General features: G+C 45.6%; 1 protein-coding gene across 10 annotated transcripts in view; it reads left to right on the top strand.

Annotated features, from left to right (window-relative positions):
• The window catches only part of ppp1r12a (protein phosphatase 1, regulatory subunit 12A), a 353,486-nt gene that overhangs the window by 111,400 nt on the left and 224,453 nt on the right, over positions 1–17,633 (top strand). For all 10 annotated transcript variants that reach the window (XM_072484743.1, XM_072484740.1, XM_072484746.1 and 7 more), the window contains exon 2: positions 12,871–13,001. In XM_072484743.1, the coding sequence (XP_072340844.1) occupies positions 12,871–13,001 (131 nt within the window). The remainder of the gene's footprint in view (positions 1–12,870; positions 13,002–17,633) is intronic.

Raw genomic sequence — 17,633 nt, 5'->3', positions numbered from 1 at the left:
CCACAAAATAGAAAGTGCATGTCAGAAAGGCAAGGTCACAGTGATCATGGGGGACTTCAATATGCAGGTGGACTGGGTAAATAATGCTGCCAGTGGACCCTAGGAAAGGGAATTCATTGAATGTTTACAGGAGGGCTTTTTGGAACAGCTTGTGATGGAGCCCACGAGGGGACAGGCCATTCTGGACTTAGTGTTATGTAATGAGCCAGACTTGATTAAAGATCTTAAAGTAAGGGAACACTTAGGAGGCAGTGATCATAATATGGTAGAATTCAATCTCCAATTTGAAATAAAGAAGGTAGAATCAGATGTAAAGGTGTTACAGTTAAATAAAGGTAACTACAGGGGCATGAGGGAGGAACTGACAAAAATCGACTTGGAGCAGAGCCTAGTGGGAAAGACAGTAGAACAGCAATGGCAGGAGTTCCTGGGAGTAATTGAGGACACAGTACAGAGGTTCATCCCAAAGAAAAGAAAGGTTATCAGAGGGGGGATTAGGCAGCCATGGCTGACAAAGGAAGTTAGGGAATGCATCAAAGCAAAAGAGAAAGCCTATAATGTGGCAAAGAGTAGTGGGAAGTCAGAAGATTGGGAAGGCTACAAAAACAAACAGAGGATAACAAAGAGAGAAATAAGGAAACAGAGGATCAATTATGAAGGTAGGCTAGCCAGTAACATTAGGAATGATAGTAAAAGTTTCTTTAAATACATTAAAAACAAACGGGAGGCAAAAGTAGACATTGGGCCGCTCCAAAATGACGCTGGTAATCTAGTGATGGGAGACCAGGAAATAGCTGAGGAACTAAATAAGTACTTTGCGTCAGTCTTCACAGTAGAAGACATGAGTAATATCCCAACAATTCAGGAGAGTCAGGGGGCAGAGTTGAATATGGTAGCCATCACAAAGGAGAAAGTGCTAGAGAAACTAAGAGGTCTAAAAATTGATACATGTCCGGGCCCAGATGGGCTACATCCTAGAGTTCTAAAGGAGATAGCTGAAGAAATAGTGGAGGCGTTAGTTATGAACTTTCAAAAGTCACTGGAGTCAGGGAAAGTCCCAGAGGATTGGAAAATCGCTGTTGTAACCCCCCTGTTCAAGAAGGGAACAAGTAAAAAGATGGAAAATTATAGGCCAATTAGCCTAACCTCGGTTGTTGGCAAGAATCTAGAATCCATTGTTAAGGATGAGATTTCTGAATTCTTGGAAGTGCAGGGTCAGATTAGGACAAGTCAGCATGGATTTAGTAAGGGGAGGTCGTGCCTGACAAACCTGTTGGAGTACTTTGAAGAGATAACAAGTAGGTTAGACCAAGGAGAGCCAATGGATGTTATCTATCTTGACTTCCAAAAGGCCTTTGATGAGGTGCCTCACGGGAGACTGCTGAGTAAAATAAGGGCCCATGGTATTCGAGGCAAGGTACTAACATGGATTGACGATTAGCTGTCAGGCAGAAGGTAGAGAGTTGGGATAAAAGGTTATTTTTCGGAATGGCAACCGGTGACGAGTAGTGTCCCGCAGGTTTCAGTGTTGGGGCCACAGCTGTTCTCTTTATATATTAACGATCTAGATGACGGGACTGGGGGCATTCTGGCTAAGTTTGCCGATGATACAAAGGTAGGTGGAGGGAGGGGCAGGTAGTATGGAGGAGGTGGGGAGGCTGCAGAAAGATTTAGACAGTTTCGGAGAGTGGTCCAAGAAATGGCTGATGAAATTCAACGTAGGCAAGTGCGAGGTCTTGCACTTTGGAAAAAAGAATAGAGGCATGAACTATTTTCTAAACGGTGACAAAATTCATAATGCTGAAGTGCAAAGGGACTTGGGAGTCCTAGTCCAGGATTCTCTAAAGGTAAACTTGCGGGTTGAGTCCGTAATTAAGAAAGCAAATGCAATGTTGTCATTTATCTCAAGAGGCTTGGAATATAAAAGCAGGGATGTACTTCTGAAGTTTTGTAAAGCATTAGTTAGGCCCCATTTAGAATACTGTGAGCAATTTTGGGCCCCACACCTCAGGAAGGACATACTGGCACTGGAGCGGGTCCAGCGGAGATTCACACGGATGCTCCCAGGAATGGTAGGCCTAACATACGATGAACGCCTGAGGATCCTGGGATTATATTTATTGGAGTTTAGGAGGTTGAGGGGAGATCTAATAGAAACTTACAAGATAATGAATGGCTTAGATAGGGTGGACGTAGGGAAGTTGTTTCCATTAGCAGGGGAGACTAGGACCCGGGGGCACAGCCTTAGAATGAAAGGGAGTCACTTTAGAACAGAGATGAGGAGAAATTTCTTCAGCCAGAGATTGGTGGGTCTGTGGAATTCATTGCCACAGAGGGCGGTGGAGGCCGGGTTGTTGAGTGTCTTTAAGACAGAAGTTGATAAATTCTTGATTTCTCGAGGAATTAAGGGCTATGGAGAGAGCGGGTAAATGGAGTTGAAATCAGCCATGATTGAATGGTGGAGTGGACTCGATGGGCCGAATGGCCTTCCTTCCGCTTCTATGTCTTATGGACATTACTTTTACGGTATACACTCAGATTCCTCTTCCGTGTCTGCTTTCTGATACATCCGTTTTACTTCTCTATCTTTCTGTTGTAACTCTGCCAATTTTCCTGAACTAAAAATATCCGCCTCATCCTTCGCCTGTTCTGGTTCTTTTTCAACTATCTGATCTAATATCATTTCTGATAACTGCACTTCAACTTCATCTTCACTCTTTGATTTCTCCTCTTGTCTTAACCCGTGACTTTGCGATCTTGTTACTACACAATCCGGAAAAATCCCAGGATATTCGTCCTTCAACACTTCAGTTGTCTGATTCTCCACTGGCTTATCAACCACAGTAGGCATCACTCCCACCTGCAATCCAGCTGTATCATTACCCAAGATAAGCTGTATTCCTAGTTTCTCTATTACTCCTACCACTTCACCACTCTTCACTGGACTTTCCAACCTTACCTTATATAATTGAACACTACTCCTCTTTTCCTGAATTCCACTTATTACCACCTTTTCTGGCAACATTCTTCCCAGACTATGTAACTCCTCATCTCTTACCATTAAAATTGACTAGCTCCCATATCTCATAATATGGTGACTTCTTTACCTGCTCCTCCTGATACACATGAGTAAACTTTACCCACACAAGTAAATTCTTCAAAGACATCTGGCACCTTCTTATCAATCACCTCTTGATCAGGCTGTACAATCTTTTGCACCTCCTCCGCTTCACTTGGTCTTTCCTTTCCCACTTTAACAAACCCCACTGTCTTATCCTGTTTTACCACATCAGCCTTCCCAGTGCTTTTCTTCAACCACCAACACTGTGACTTTGTATGGCCTAGTGTATTACAGTGAAAACATTTGAACCTTTTCATAGTCTCTTCCACCCTCCTGCATTTCTTTTTTAATCTGAGGTACACTCTCATTATCTCCCATCAGATCACCTTTACTTTTACCACTTGAGTATTTCTCATGTCCCCAATTTCTATTCCTCACAGGCTGAAACTAATGTTGGAAACTAAGCTTTGATTTATGAACTAATTCATAATCATCTGCCATTTCTGCTGCTAATCTCGCAGTTTTAACCCTCTGTTCTTGCACATGAGTTCTCAGTACATCAGGAATTGATTTTTTAAACTCCTCCAGAAGTATAATTTCTCTAAGAGCTTCATTCGCTTGGTCTATTTTCAAAGCCCTTATCCACCAATCAAAATTACTCTTTGATCCTTTCAAACTCCATATATGTTTCACCAATTTCTTTCCTTAAATTTCTAAACCTTTGTCTGTTGGCTTCAGGCGCTCGTTCATATGCACCTAAGATGGAATTTTTCACCTCTTCATACGTCTCGGATACCTCCCCCGATAGTGATGCAAACACTTCACTAGCTCTACCTACCAGCTTTGTTTGAATCAGTAATACCCATATGTCCTGTGGCCATTTCATTTGTTTAGCCACCTTCTCAAATGAAATGAAAAAGGCTTCTACCTCCTCCTCGTCAAACCTTGGCAATGCTTGGACATATTTAAATAGAATGCCACCAAGCCTTTGACTGTGACGCTTTTTCTCACTGTCCTCATCACTATCATCCAACTGTACGTTTCCCTTTACGTCTGCCAATTTTAACTGGCTGTCGTGTTTCATGGCCATTTTCTGAAGTTCAGTCTCTATCTCTTTATCTTTTTCCTTGATCTATATCTCCCTTTTTCTTTTTGTTCTGCTAGGGCTATTCTTTCATTTCTTCTTTCTTCTCTCTCTCTTTTTCCTGTATCTCTTTCATATTCAAGCTGCTTTAATTCTTTCTCATGTTCCATTTGTTTAAGTTGTAACTAAATTTTTCCATTTCCAATAAGTCAAACTGTATCTCAGGCAACTTTAAATGCTTAGCCACCGCCATAATTACCTCATCTTTTCGCATTTTGTCAGGTAATGTTAACTGTAATGTTTTTGCCAAATCTAACAGTCTGCTTTTAGTCTCTGTCCGTAAGGTCCTGCGTGTGACCGTCTCCACCCCCAAAAACCTCTGAGCCTCTGAAAGAGCTATTGTCCACAACACAGTCCCTACTTAAACTGAAATACCACACCTAAAAAGCAACCACAATATGCTCACCCCTCATTGTCTTTAAGTTTGTTAAACCAAACCAATAGATTGACTTTTATCCCCCTCGAGCCCCCAATTTGTTATTGGCCAGGGTTTTGAGAACCCCAAAGTGCAGTATGGAGTTCACCTGACCCACAACTTTTAATAGATTATGGTATGGGGAGCACACGGCCCACTCTGCAGGTGTGGTACAATAGAAATGGACAAGTATTTTTTTCAAGCAAAACAATGTTGATTCTATGAACTCAAGTTAACCTTTTTGAAACATACAGTGAACATCTTGGCAACCATCAATTCAAATACAACCCCCAAAGAATACAACACTAAGTAATCCTTGAAGCTTTCCTTTGAACATCCATAAGACTTAAAACACCTTTTACCAGAAGCACATCAGGTTAAAGTCACTACTGAAAACATTTATAATTCTGAATTCACCACATGGTCAAAAGATAGTATTTTCATGGCAGAGAGATCAACAGTACACCTGCTCTGTCTGGCTTCAGCTCCAGCAGTGAAAACGAAACTAAAACACCCTGCAGCAAACAGCCTAAAACAACAATAAAAAGCTGACAGACAGCCCAGCTCCAACCTCACTCTGACATCACTGATAAACACCCATTTCTTAATGGTATATTTCTTAAACACCCATTTCTTAAAATACTCTCACATGACACGAGTTGTGAGCATTTCTTTATGACACTAAAAGATGATCAGAACCGCACCATTTCTATTTAAACCTTGTTGGACGTTTCCACAAATGACACTTTCTTGCTGGCAGCAACAGAAGGTCTGTTATGGTCAACAGTATTTTATTCAACTATATCAAAATTTGAGACAGCAGTCTCTTGGTTGATCAGAGTTTAGTGCAGGTGTCTTTGCTGATTCTGCTGAACACATCCATCACTTTTTGAGAATGCTAGCAAGGAAGTGATTTTGACTGTGCTCTTTGGTGGCTTGCCATTTTTCCAATTTTCTAATTCCATCCACAAAATGCAAAACTTTTTTCTTTTGCAACTGAATTTGGCTTCTTTTCCTCCTCCCTTTTAAATTCTTTCTACCCCCCCCCCCAATGAAATTGGTAAATCTGGTTTATATACTTTCTACTGTCTATTGCAATTCTTAGTCCTGAACCCACCCTTTCAACTCATCTTTGAATTCCCTTCATTGAATAATTTCCATTTTGAAGGCAAGATGTCTAAAATTGATCTCGCCTTTCAATAAGTATCCTCTCCAATTCTGTATGGGATATGAGAATAACTTGCTTTCACTTGAAGCCACATTTCCCAGTGTTGCAACCCAGTACTTGTCTAACCTTGTTAACAACCAGGCATTACTGAATGGAAAGCTTCATCACCACCGATTCTATTTAGTTTAGAACAGTTTGCCAGTGGACATCTTTTCATGTAAAACATATAATTATTTTTCTTATTCCAAAGAGAATTGGATTCACTGCCTAAAAATCTGCAGCTCCGAAGCTATCCACATCATTTGTGCCGTCTCGTAAATTCAATCAGTCTCCTGATATATTTGTTGCCTCACCGTACAGCTTGGGGTCATGAGCAATTAAAAATAGAATCCGTAGAGGCAACTTAATCCATGTTAGTTTGTCAATCGAGTTAACTGCAGAACTTTACTGCTCGGACCACCTCCCTCACTGGTCTGGATGTTCGCCGAAAGCTAAAAATTATTACCCCATATTACTGATGTTTAAGTACTCGTGAGCATGCTGTAAGCGGATCTGCCTTTATCAGTTATAAAGTTTAATATTCAGTATTTCAATGTTACTGTGTCTTCTGGAATTCTTTTCTCTGCCCATCCTCTCATGGCTTCATTTTTACTTTGCAGATCATCATATATATAGAACATAGAACATAGAAAATACAGCACAGAACAGGCCCTTCAGCCCATGATGTTGTGCCGCACCTTTGTCCTAGATTAATCATAGATTATCATTGAATTTACAGTGCAGAAGGAGGCCATTCGGCCCCCTGAGTCTGCACCGGCTCTTGGAAAGAGCACCCTACCCACCACCAAGGGCAATTTTGGACACTAAGGGCAATTTATCATGGCCAATCCACCTACCCTGCACATCTTTCAATTGTCTAAGAAGTGGAATTTAATATTAAATTTGCACTTTAATTTTCAGCAAGTTATAATTCCAATCAGACAGAAGAGTTGCTTTAGTTTACACTGCTGAATAAAGCTTCATGATTGTGAGCCAAACCTATTCCCATCAATCCAGACTTCAGGCTACATGCAATGCCAGAAATCCCTGTGTGCTCACTGTCTTTCAGGTTACTTGAGGTTTGAGGAGTGACTTTTTAAAAATGTCAACTCATTGGTAGATTAATCTTTAATCAGTATCAAGATATATTAGCATCAGCAACTTGAAATATATGCAAACCCATGGGAAAATAAAGCTAAATTTTATATTAAATGCCTGTGAGATTTGCAAGGACAAAAAGAATGCCCTAGCTTTAGAACACCTTACAGTTGTTTCTGTTTGTGATTTTTTAGACTGATGGTTAAGGGTATCATTAGTGGAAAATTAAACACTTAATATTCATAGTTCTGGCACAGTATAACCTGATGCTCTGGTACAGAATAACCTGATGCAGGGAGGACTGTCCATACCTTCTTTTTTTTTTCCAATAATTTTTATCAAAGGTTTTCATAAAATATCAATAACAAAATAAGAAAGAAAAAAGAACCCAACAGGGTTAAGTACAAAACACAATCTTAAAAAAAGCAACCCCCCAAACTCCTCCCCCCCCGTACATAAACAATAAATGAACATTAACACCCCGACTTAACACAGCAGGTGTATGCGCCCCCTCAGACCCTCCAGTGTAAATAACATAAACAAAAATAAAGTTAAACCCCCCCCCGAGCTGCTGCTGCCATTGACCAATCGTTCTGCCAGGAAGTCTAAGAATGGTTGCCACCGCCTAAAGAACCCTTGTACCGACCATCTCGAGGCAAATTTCACCCTCTCTGTCCATACCTTCTAATGGCACCTTCTACCCTGTAATCAAAAGGCAGTATTATAAGAGCATGTTTATCTCAATGGCCTCCATCCAAACTCAATTCAGTGCTGATGTGGACATGTGTGACTGCTCTTTCTCTCTCTTTAATATATGTGAACACCCATGCAACCATGGGATTACTGTCATGAACAAGCAGATCAGCAATTCAAGAAGGTCCACCAACATCACCCTGAGGGAGGGTAATATATATGGCTTTGTCAGTGCTGTTTCTTCTTCAGGAACAAAACTAATAAAAATTGTAGGATTTTTGTGCTATCTAGTATCCTCTTCAAGACTTATTAAATTGTTGCCTCATGGCGCCGAAGTCCCAGGTTCGATCCCGGCTCTGGATCACTGTCCGTGTGGAGTTTGCACATTCTCCCCGTGTTTGCATGGGTTTTGCCCCCCCAATCCAAATATGTGCAGGGTAGGTGGATTGGCCACGCTAAATTGCCCCTTAATTGGGAAAAAAATGAATTGGGTACTCAATTTTTTTTTTTAATAAGTAAGAGGTATTGGGTAGAAAAACAGGGAAGTTATGCAGAATCTTTCTCATTAGACCCAAATCTGAGTATTATCTTCAGTTCTGTTCATCACATTTTGAAAAAGATGTGAAGATACTTGAGAGGATGAGAGAAGTTTTACCAGAATTTAAAAAAAATAAACCTAGAGGACTCAATTTCTTTCTCCCAATTAAGCGGCAATTTAGCAGTTGCACTTAGTATGAAAATTGAAATGAAATTATGCTAAACCTGTATTGAACCGTAGGTAGACCAACTTGGAGGAAGGTGTGCAGTTCTGGTTACGATCTAAAAGAATATAAAGGCACAGGAGAGGGTGCAAAGGAGATTTACAGGGCTGTAACTGAGTGGACAGAATAGAAAATAACATTGGTTTGCAACTCGTGCGTAAACGAAGACCAAAAGCTCCAACCAGCGATCCCTTTCCCCATTTCTAATCTGAGTCAATCATTCAATTAACTCTTCATCACTTGGAAATATCAGCTAAAATGTCATGCTTTGAAAATATCTACTTTGAAAGTATCAGTAAGTGAAGCATTGTGACAAGTAATTACTCCTTTTTGAAAGCTGACATGAGGCACAGCGGGAGAAAATGCAGAGAGCGTGTTCCTATTTGAACTGATAGGTGGTTTGTTGGATGCATGAACAGCTTTAAAAAATTGTTATAGCAGCATTGTATTTAGTTGGGCGAAGATGTAATTTGTGAATGAATTGGATTTTTAACTACGAAGGGCTGAGAGAATTTATAGATGAAACTTCTGTCGTCACTCTTATTACCCATTGGTGCTACGGGCCAAAGAGCTGAAATACATTTCTAGGTGTTGGTGGTGATGATCTTAGGAAATGCCTGAGGCTGTTGTGGTTGAATGGCCAACACCCAAACAGGGTCATTGGTGACCGACTCTAAAGTAAATAATATTTGGCTGCAAAATATTTACATTTGAAATGGTGAAACTGAAAACTTCAGACTTTATTTTCTTGGTTATATACATAAACATGTTAAAATTAACCATTGGAAATGTTCGACAAGTGTCTAATTTGTTGAAACTATTCTTGCAGTGTTTTATTTTTCCAAAGGAAAATAATCACTGGAAATCTTTGTTAGTTTGCCCCATGTTTGTTCCATTCTATATTGGATGGGGGACATAAACTGTCGCTGGTCACTGAGGGATTAGCTTATGTACGACAGGTACAATGCATGTCAGGGTTGCATGGTGAATTTTGCTGAAAATTTTCAGTTGTCATGCATTCATTAAATAAAATAAAATAAATTTAGAGTACCCAATTCATTTTTTCCAATTAAGGGGCAATTTAGCGTGGCAAATCCACCTACTCTGCACATCTTTGGGTTGTGGGGGCGAAACCCATGCAGACATGGGGAGAATGTGCAAACTTCACACGGACAGTGACCCAGTGCTGGGATTGAACCTGGGACTTTGGCGTCGTGAGGCAGCAATGCTAACCACTGCGCCACCGTGCTGCCCTAGTTGTCATGAATTCATGCTGGTTACATCTAACTGACCATAAAGGAGCTGACTCCAGTCATCCAAATTTAAAGAAATGTATGCATTTCGCAAACTGCCGCTTTTGTCTTGATTTTGACGGTTGTTGGGTAAATGGTGGGGACTATATATTCCCCCACCTACTAATCGTGCAAATAGCACAGGATTTGCCATTCGATTAAAGCCTTATTGTACAAGTTGAATATGTCAACTATTTTGGTTAGAAACTGGTAAATTTGCAATTTCACCTGCAAGTGGCATTGGCTACATTTCAGATCAAATATATTGCAGCTGAGCACTGACTTTCAGAGTTTGTGTCTGAATTGATCCAAATAAATTCATATTTGAAGTATTCTGGTGAGGACCTTCAAGGAAAGAACTGACTACATTTATTCAAATGTCGTTAGCCTGTTGTGCTGTCTGTGCGTGTATATTTGTTTTATTGAAATTTTTTTTCCCTGAGCAACATTTTTCCCGCTTACAATACAAGCGAAACGATAACAATAACAAAACAGAAATTTTTTAACTTTTTAACAATAATAATATCCAAGTAACAAAACCTCGTACTCTATTGACCTATACTCAACTAAGCCTCCCCCCCCCCTTTCTCCCTGGGTTGCTGCTGCTGGTCATCTGTCTTCCCTCTAACGTTCCCCGAGAAATGGCTGCCACCGCCTGGTGAACCCTTGAGCCGATCCTCTCAGGGCAAACTTTATCTTCTCCAGTTTAATAAACCCCGCCATATCGTTTACCCAGGCCTCCAGTCCGGGGGTTTCGCCTCCTTCCACATGAGTAGGATCCTGCGCCGAGCTACGAGGGACGCAAAGGCCACGACATCGGCCTCTTTCGCCTCCTGCACTCCCGGCTCTTCCGCAACTCCAAATAGAGCTAACCCCCCAGCCTGGTTTGACCCGGGCCTTCACCACCTGCGAAATCACTCCCGTCACTCCCTTCCAGTGCCGGGCACGCCCAAAACATATGTGCGTGGTTTGCCGGGCTCCCGCCACACCTCCCACATTTGTCCTCCACTCCAAAGAACCTGCTCAATCTTGCCCCCGTTATGTGTGCTCTATGTAGCACCTTAAATTGAATCAGGCTAAGCCTGGCGCATGAGGAAGAGGAATTTACCCTGCTTAGGGCATCCGCCCACATACCCTCCTCTAACTCCTCCCCTAATTCTTCTTCCCACTTTCTTTTTAGTTCGCCCACCGACTCCTCCCCCTCTTCCCTCATCTCTCTATAAATCTCTGACATCTTGCCCTCTCCAACCTACACCCCGAAAGCACCCTGTCCTGTATCCCCTGTGTCGGGAGCCGCGGAAATTCCCTCACCTGTTGTCTAGTAAACGCCCTCACCTGCATATTTCTCAAGAAATTCCCCCGGGGTAACTTATACTTTTCCTCCAGTGCTCCCAAGCTCGCAAAAGTCCCATCTATGAATAAATCTCCCACCTTCCTAATTCCCAACTGGTACCAGCTCTGAAATCCTCCATCCATTCTTCCTGGGGCGAACCTATGGTTGTTCCTGATAGGGGACCCCACCAGGGCTCCCCGCACCCCTCTCTGTCGCCTCCACTGTCCCCATATGTTCAGTGTTGCTGCCACCACCGGGTTCGTGGTGTACTTTTTCGGTGAGAACGGTAGCGGCGCCGTCACCAGTGCCTCTAGACTCGTCCCTTTACAGGACCTTCTCTCCAGCCTTTTCCACGCAGCTCCCTCACCCTCCATCATCCATCTACGTATCATTGCCACATTGGCGGCCCAATAATAATCTCCCAAGTTCGGTAGTGCCAGTCCTCCTCTGTCCCTACTGCGCTGAAGGAACCCCCTCCTTACTCTCGGAACTTTCCCTGCCCACACAAAGCTCGTAATGCTCCTATCTATTTTATTAAAAAAGGTCCTGGTGATGAAAATAGGGAGACATTGAAATACAAATAAGAACCTCGGGAGGACCATCATCTTAATTGCTGTGCGTGTATATTTGTATACACAAATACAATAATCTTTGATTTGGAGGCAAAATATCTGGAACGATTAATTGTTCTGGTCTCCAAGAGGGGAAATCCTAGATTGAGAGATAGATTTCTCCAATTATGCAGCCTCACACTCTGAAAATTGCCATAAATTGTCCATTGAGGACAAGATGGTTGGCACTAATTGATGTCTCTCACACAATTGACCCTTTGTGCACCTCTCCTTCTGGTGCGAAACTCCATTCACTCAATTATTTTATTAAAAGCATTTGAATCTCCATTTTAAGTGACATAAGTTGTTCAGCATAATTAGGCTAGACTTTTCTTTCAGGTACTGTGCTAATAGTTGTATTTCAATATGAAATATAGGCATGGTTTAATTACACTTGGCAGTTTGACAGTGAAACGTTAAGTTTCAGTACAGTTTTGTACCCTGTTTTAGTTTATTGGATTTCATACTCTGAATGGAACAGATTTGTGAAGCACATAATGGTGATTTAAATCACATTCAAATGAATTATATTGTTTGTGAAGGACATTGTTGTGACACTGCTCTTCCAAATGCTTTTGGCTCGAAACTTTTCAGCGATCGTGACCGTCAACTCTCAAAATATGTCCTTAATATTCTGACAATTAAGGATTTTGTCGTGTTTTGTTCATTAAGGCATGATTTGACTTAATTTCATTTCATTTTCAGTGTTCTTCACCATTTTGAATATTTTGGACATGTTATCTGTGAAGTCATCCAGTATCAAAGGCCAATTCTCCTTTATTGTAACAGTTTTATTTTGAACGTAATCATAAAGTACTTGATTTAAAATGATTTGCCTTCTCTCAGCAGTTGCTGCAAATCTGTTGGAAATTAGCAGCATTTTCTGTTCCCATTTGTTCTACATTCATGCTTCCACTTCACCTGCAAAATAAAATTTCTCTTGTTTGGAAGTGAATGTGGTAACTCCGGGTCTGCAAATTTTAATTTTAAAAGAAAGCTATTTCATTTGCTTGGTCTTGCATTTGGAACATTGATGAATGGGTGCATCAAGAACATAAAATATTACCTGATGCTAACTTGCAGTGCAGCTTTGGCAGCTAGTAATAAAACCCAACCATTGAATATCTCTGAGTTTTGTCCCTTTAGTACATGGACCAGTACTTTAAGATGCTATCATGAGAAGGTGTGCTTGAGTTTTCTTTTGGCTCTATCTGTAGCAAATATTGAAACAAAATATTTTTCGTCTCTCTTTTAGGCATGTATAGATGATAACCTGGATATGGTGAAATTCCTAGTGGAGCATTCTGCAAATATTAATCAGCCAGATAATGAGGGTTGGATACCATTGCATGCAGCTGCTTCCTGTGGCTATGCAGACATAGCAGAGTAAGTACAATTCTTTTTCAGACTTGCATTCATGTTTTTTGCCTTCCTTGCTCTCCTATAGTATTTAGAGATCCTGAAAGGATGGAACCTTCTGTGGGAATTCAACAGTTCTGTATAATTGTCTGAATAGTGTCTCAGGGTGACTGGATGTACCCCCCCCCCCCGCCCTTTTAAACTTTTGTCGCTAATTAATAGATTTTCATTTGATTCTGTAAAACTCACGTTGATGTTAGGATTCATTACAGGCACATTGAAGTTCCCTGAGTTGAGAAGTACTCCACTGTTTTAAAGCATTTTCTTGAGGATTGATTATTTTAAAGAACAAATTAGTCATCCTATTCCATCTCATTTGACTTAGTTATTTGGATATAAGATTCTTTCAGTTTGATGATACAGGTGTGACTGTTGCATGCTCTCTGAACCTGGAGGTGAGAGCACTGCACGCTCTCTGAACCTGGGGGTGTGAGCACTGCAAGCTCTCTCAACCTGGGGGTGTGAGCACACCACGCTCTCTGAACCCTGGGGGTGTGAGCACTGCAAGCTCTCTGAACCTGGGGGTGTGAGCACTGCACGCTCTCTGAACCAGGGGCTGTGAGCACTGCACGCTCTCTGAACCAGGGGCTGTGAGCACTGCAAGCTCTCTGAGCCTGGGGGTGTGAGCACTGCACGCTCTCTGAACCAGGGGCTGTGAGCACTGCACACTCTCTGAACCTGGGGGTGTGAGCACTGCAAGCTCTCTGAACCTGGGGGTGTGAGCACTGCACGCTCTCTGAACCTGGGGGTGCGAGCACTGCACGCTCTCTGAACCTGGGGGTGTGAGCACTGCACGCTCTCTGAACCTGGGGGTGTGAGTACTGCACGCTCTCTGAACCTGGGGGTGTGAGCACTGCACGCTCTCTGAACCTGGGCGTGTGAGCACTGCACGCTCTCTGAACCTGGGGGTGTGAGCACTGCACACTCTCTGAACCTGGGGGTGTGAGCACTGCACGCTCTGAACCTGGGAGTGTGAGCACTGCACGCTCTGTGAACCAGGGGGTGTGAGCACTGCACACACTCTGAACCTGGATGTGTGAGCACTGCACGCTCTCTGAACCTGGGGTGTGAGCACTGCACGCTCTCTGAACCTGGGGTGTGAGCAGTGCAAGCTCTCTGAACCTGGGGGTGTGAGCACTTCACGCTCTCTGAACCGGGGTGTGTGAGCACTGCATGCTCTCGGAACCTGGGGGTGTGAGCACTGCAAGCTATCTGAACCTGTGGGTGTGAGCACTGCACGCTCTCTGAACCAGGGGGTGTAAGCACTGCACGCTCTCTGAACCAGGGGGTTTGAGCACTGCACGCTCTCTGAACCAGGGGGTGTGAGCACTGCACGCTCTCTGAACCAGGGGGTGTGAGCACTGCACGCTCTCTGAACCAGGGGGTGTGAGCACAGTACGCTCTCTGAACCTGGGGGTATGAGCACTGCACGCTCTCTGAACCTGGGGGTGTGAGCACTGCACGTTCTCTGAAACTGGATGTGTGAGCACTGCACGCTCTCTGAACCTGGGGCTGTGAGCACTGCAAGCTCTCTTAACCTGGGGGGGTGAGCACTGCACGCTCTCTGAACCTGGGGTGTGAGCACTGCACGCTCTCTGAACCTGGGGCTGTGAGCTCTGCAAGCTCTCTTAACCTGGGGGTTGAGCACTGCACGCTCTCTGAACCTGGGGGTGTGAGCACTGCACGCTCTCTGAACCTAGGGGTGTGAGCACTGCACGCTCTCTGAACCTGGTGGTGTGAGCACTGCACGCTCTCTGAACCTCGGGGTGTGAGCACTGCACGCTCTCTGAACCTGGGGGTGTGAGCACTGCACGCTCTCTGAACCTGGGGGTGTGAGCACTGCACGCTCTCTGAACCTGGGTGTGTGAGCACAGGACGCTCTCTGAACCTGGGGGTGTGAGCACTGCACGCTCTCTGAACCTGGGGTGTGAGCACTGCACGCTCTCTGAACCTGGGGTGTGAGCACTGCAGCTCTCTGAACCTGGGGGTGTGAGCACTGCACGCTCTCTGAACCTGGGGGTGCGAGCACTGCACGCTCTCTGAGCCTGGGGGTGTGAGCAGTGCACGCTCTCTGAACCTGGGGGTGTGAGCATTGCACGCTCTCTGAACCTGGGGGTATGAGCACTGCACGCTCTCTGAACATGGGGGTGTGAGCACTGCACGCTCTCTGAACCTGGGGGTGTGAGCACTGCACGCTCTGTGAACTTGGGGGTGTGAGCACTGCAGGCTCTGTGAACCAGGGGGTGTGAGCACTGCACACACTCTGAACCTGGATGTGTGAGCACTGCACGGTCTCTGAACCTGGGGTGTGAGCACTGCACGCTCTCTGAACCAGGGGTATGAGCACGGCACGCTCTCTGAACCTGGGGTGTGAGCATTGCAAGCTCTCTGAACCTGGGGGTGTGAGCACTGCACGCTCTCTGAACCAGGGTGTGTGAGCACTGCACGCTCTCTGAACCGGGGTGTGAGAGCACTGCATGCTCTCTGAACCTGGGGGTGTGAGCACTGCAAGCTCTCTGAACCTGTGGGTGTGAGCACTGCACGCTCTCTGAACCAGGGGGTGTGAGCACTGCACGCTCTCTGAACCAGGGGGTGTGAGCACTGCACGCTTTCTGAACCTGGGGGTGTGAGCACTGCACGCTCTCAGAACCAGGGGGTGTGAGCACTGCACGCTCTCTGAACCAGGGGGTGTGGGCACAGCACGCTCTCTGAACCTGGGGGTGTGAGCACTGCACGCTCTCTGAACCTGGGGGTGTGAGCACTGCACGTTCTCTGAAACTGGATGTGTGAGCACTGCACGCTCTCTGAACCTGGGGCTGTGAGCACTGCAAGCTCTCTTAACCTGGGGGGGTGAGCACTGCACGCTCTCTGAACCTGGGGTGTGAGCACTGCACGCTCTCTGAACCTGGGGCTGTGAGCTCTGCAAGCTCTCTTAACCTGGGGGTTGAGCACCGCACGCTCTCTGAACCTGGGGGTGTGAGCACTGCACGCTCTCTGAACCTAGGGGTGTGAGCACTGCACGCTCTCTGAACCTGGGGGTGTGAGCACTGCACGCTCTCTGAACCTGGGGGTGTGAGCACTGCACGCTCTCTGAACCTGGGGGTGTGAGCACTGCACGCTCTCTGAACCTGGGGGTGTGAGCACTGCACGCTCTGTGAACCTGGGGGTGTGAGCACTGCACACACTCTGAACCTGGATGTGTGAGCACTGCACGCTCTCTGAACCTGGGGGTGTGAGCACTGCACGCTCTCTGAACCTGGGGTCTGAGCACGGCACGCTCTCTGAACCTGGGATTTGAATACGGCACGCTCTCTGAACCTGGGGTGTGAGCACTGCAAGCTCTCTGAATCTGGGGGTGTGAGCACTGCACGCTCTCTGAACCAGGGGGTGTGAGCACTGCACGCTCTCTGAACCTGGGGGTGTGAGCACTGCATGCTCTCTGAACCTGGGGGTGTGAGCACTGCACGCTCTCTGAACCTGGGGGTGTGAGCACTGCACGCTCTCTGAACCTGCCTGTGTGAGCACAGCACACTCTCTGAACCTGGGGTATGAGCACGGCACACTCTCTGAACCTGGGGGTGTGAGCACGGCACGCTCTCTGAACCTGGGGGTGTGAGCACTGAACGCTCTCTGAACCTGGGGGTGTGAGCACTGCACGCTCTCTGAACCTGGGGGTGTGAGCACTGCACACACTCTGAACCTGGATGTGTGAGCACTGCACGCTCTCTGAACCTGGGGGTGTGAGCACTGCAAGCTCTCTGAACCTGGGGTATGAGCACGGCACGCTCTCTGAACCTGGGGTATGAGTACGGCACGCTCTCTGAACCTGGGGTGCGAGCACTGCAAGCTCTCTGAACCTGAGGGTGTGAGCACTGCACGCTCTCTGAACCAGGGGGTGTGAGCACTGCACGCTCTCTGAACCTGAGGGTGTGAGCACTGCACGCTCTCTGAACCTGGGGGTGTGAGCACTGCACGCTCTCTGAACCTGGGCGTGTGAGCACTGCACGCTCTCTGAACCTGGGGGTGTGAGCACTGCACGCTCTCTGAACCTGGGGTTGTGAGCACTGCACGCTCTCTGAACCTGGGGGTGTGAGCACTGCACGCTCTCTGAACCTGGGGGTGTGAGCACTGCACGCTCTCTGAACCTGCCTGTGTGAGCACTGCACGCTCTCTGAACCTGGGGTATGAGCACGGCACACTCTCTGAACCTGGGGGTGTGAGCACGGCACGCTCTCTGAACCTGGAGGTATGAGCACTGCACGCTCTCTGAACCTGGGGGTATGAGCTCTGCAAGCTCTCTTAACCTGGGGGGGGTGAGCACTCCACGCTCTCTGAACCTGGGGTGAGAGCACTGCACGCTCTCTGAACCTGGGGGTGTGAGCACTGCACGCTCTCTGAACCTGGGGGGGGTGAGCACTGCACGCTCTCTGAATCTGGCTGGTGGGGGAAGGTGCGAGGCTGGCAGGCAGTGTTGCATATTCTCTGAAAGTGGGGATGCGAGTGCTGCATGTTCTCTGAAGCAGCAATGTTAGCAGTGTGACCTTTGCCTGACTAATGAACATCAATTGCACAATGCAGAGATCTTGGAGTGCTCTTGGC

The sequence above is a fragment of the Scyliorhinus torazame genome, chromosome 19, assembly GCF_047496885.1.
Source record: "Scyliorhinus torazame isolate Kashiwa2021f chromosome 19, sScyTor2.1, whole genome shotgun sequence".
Classification (NCBI taxonomy): Eukaryota; Metazoa; Chordata; class Chondrichthyes; order Carcharhiniformes; family Scyliorhinidae; genus Scyliorhinus; species Scyliorhinus torazame.
The sequence above is the reverse complement of the archived record's forward strand: the minus strand, read 5'-3'. Positions and strand labels throughout refer to the sequence as shown.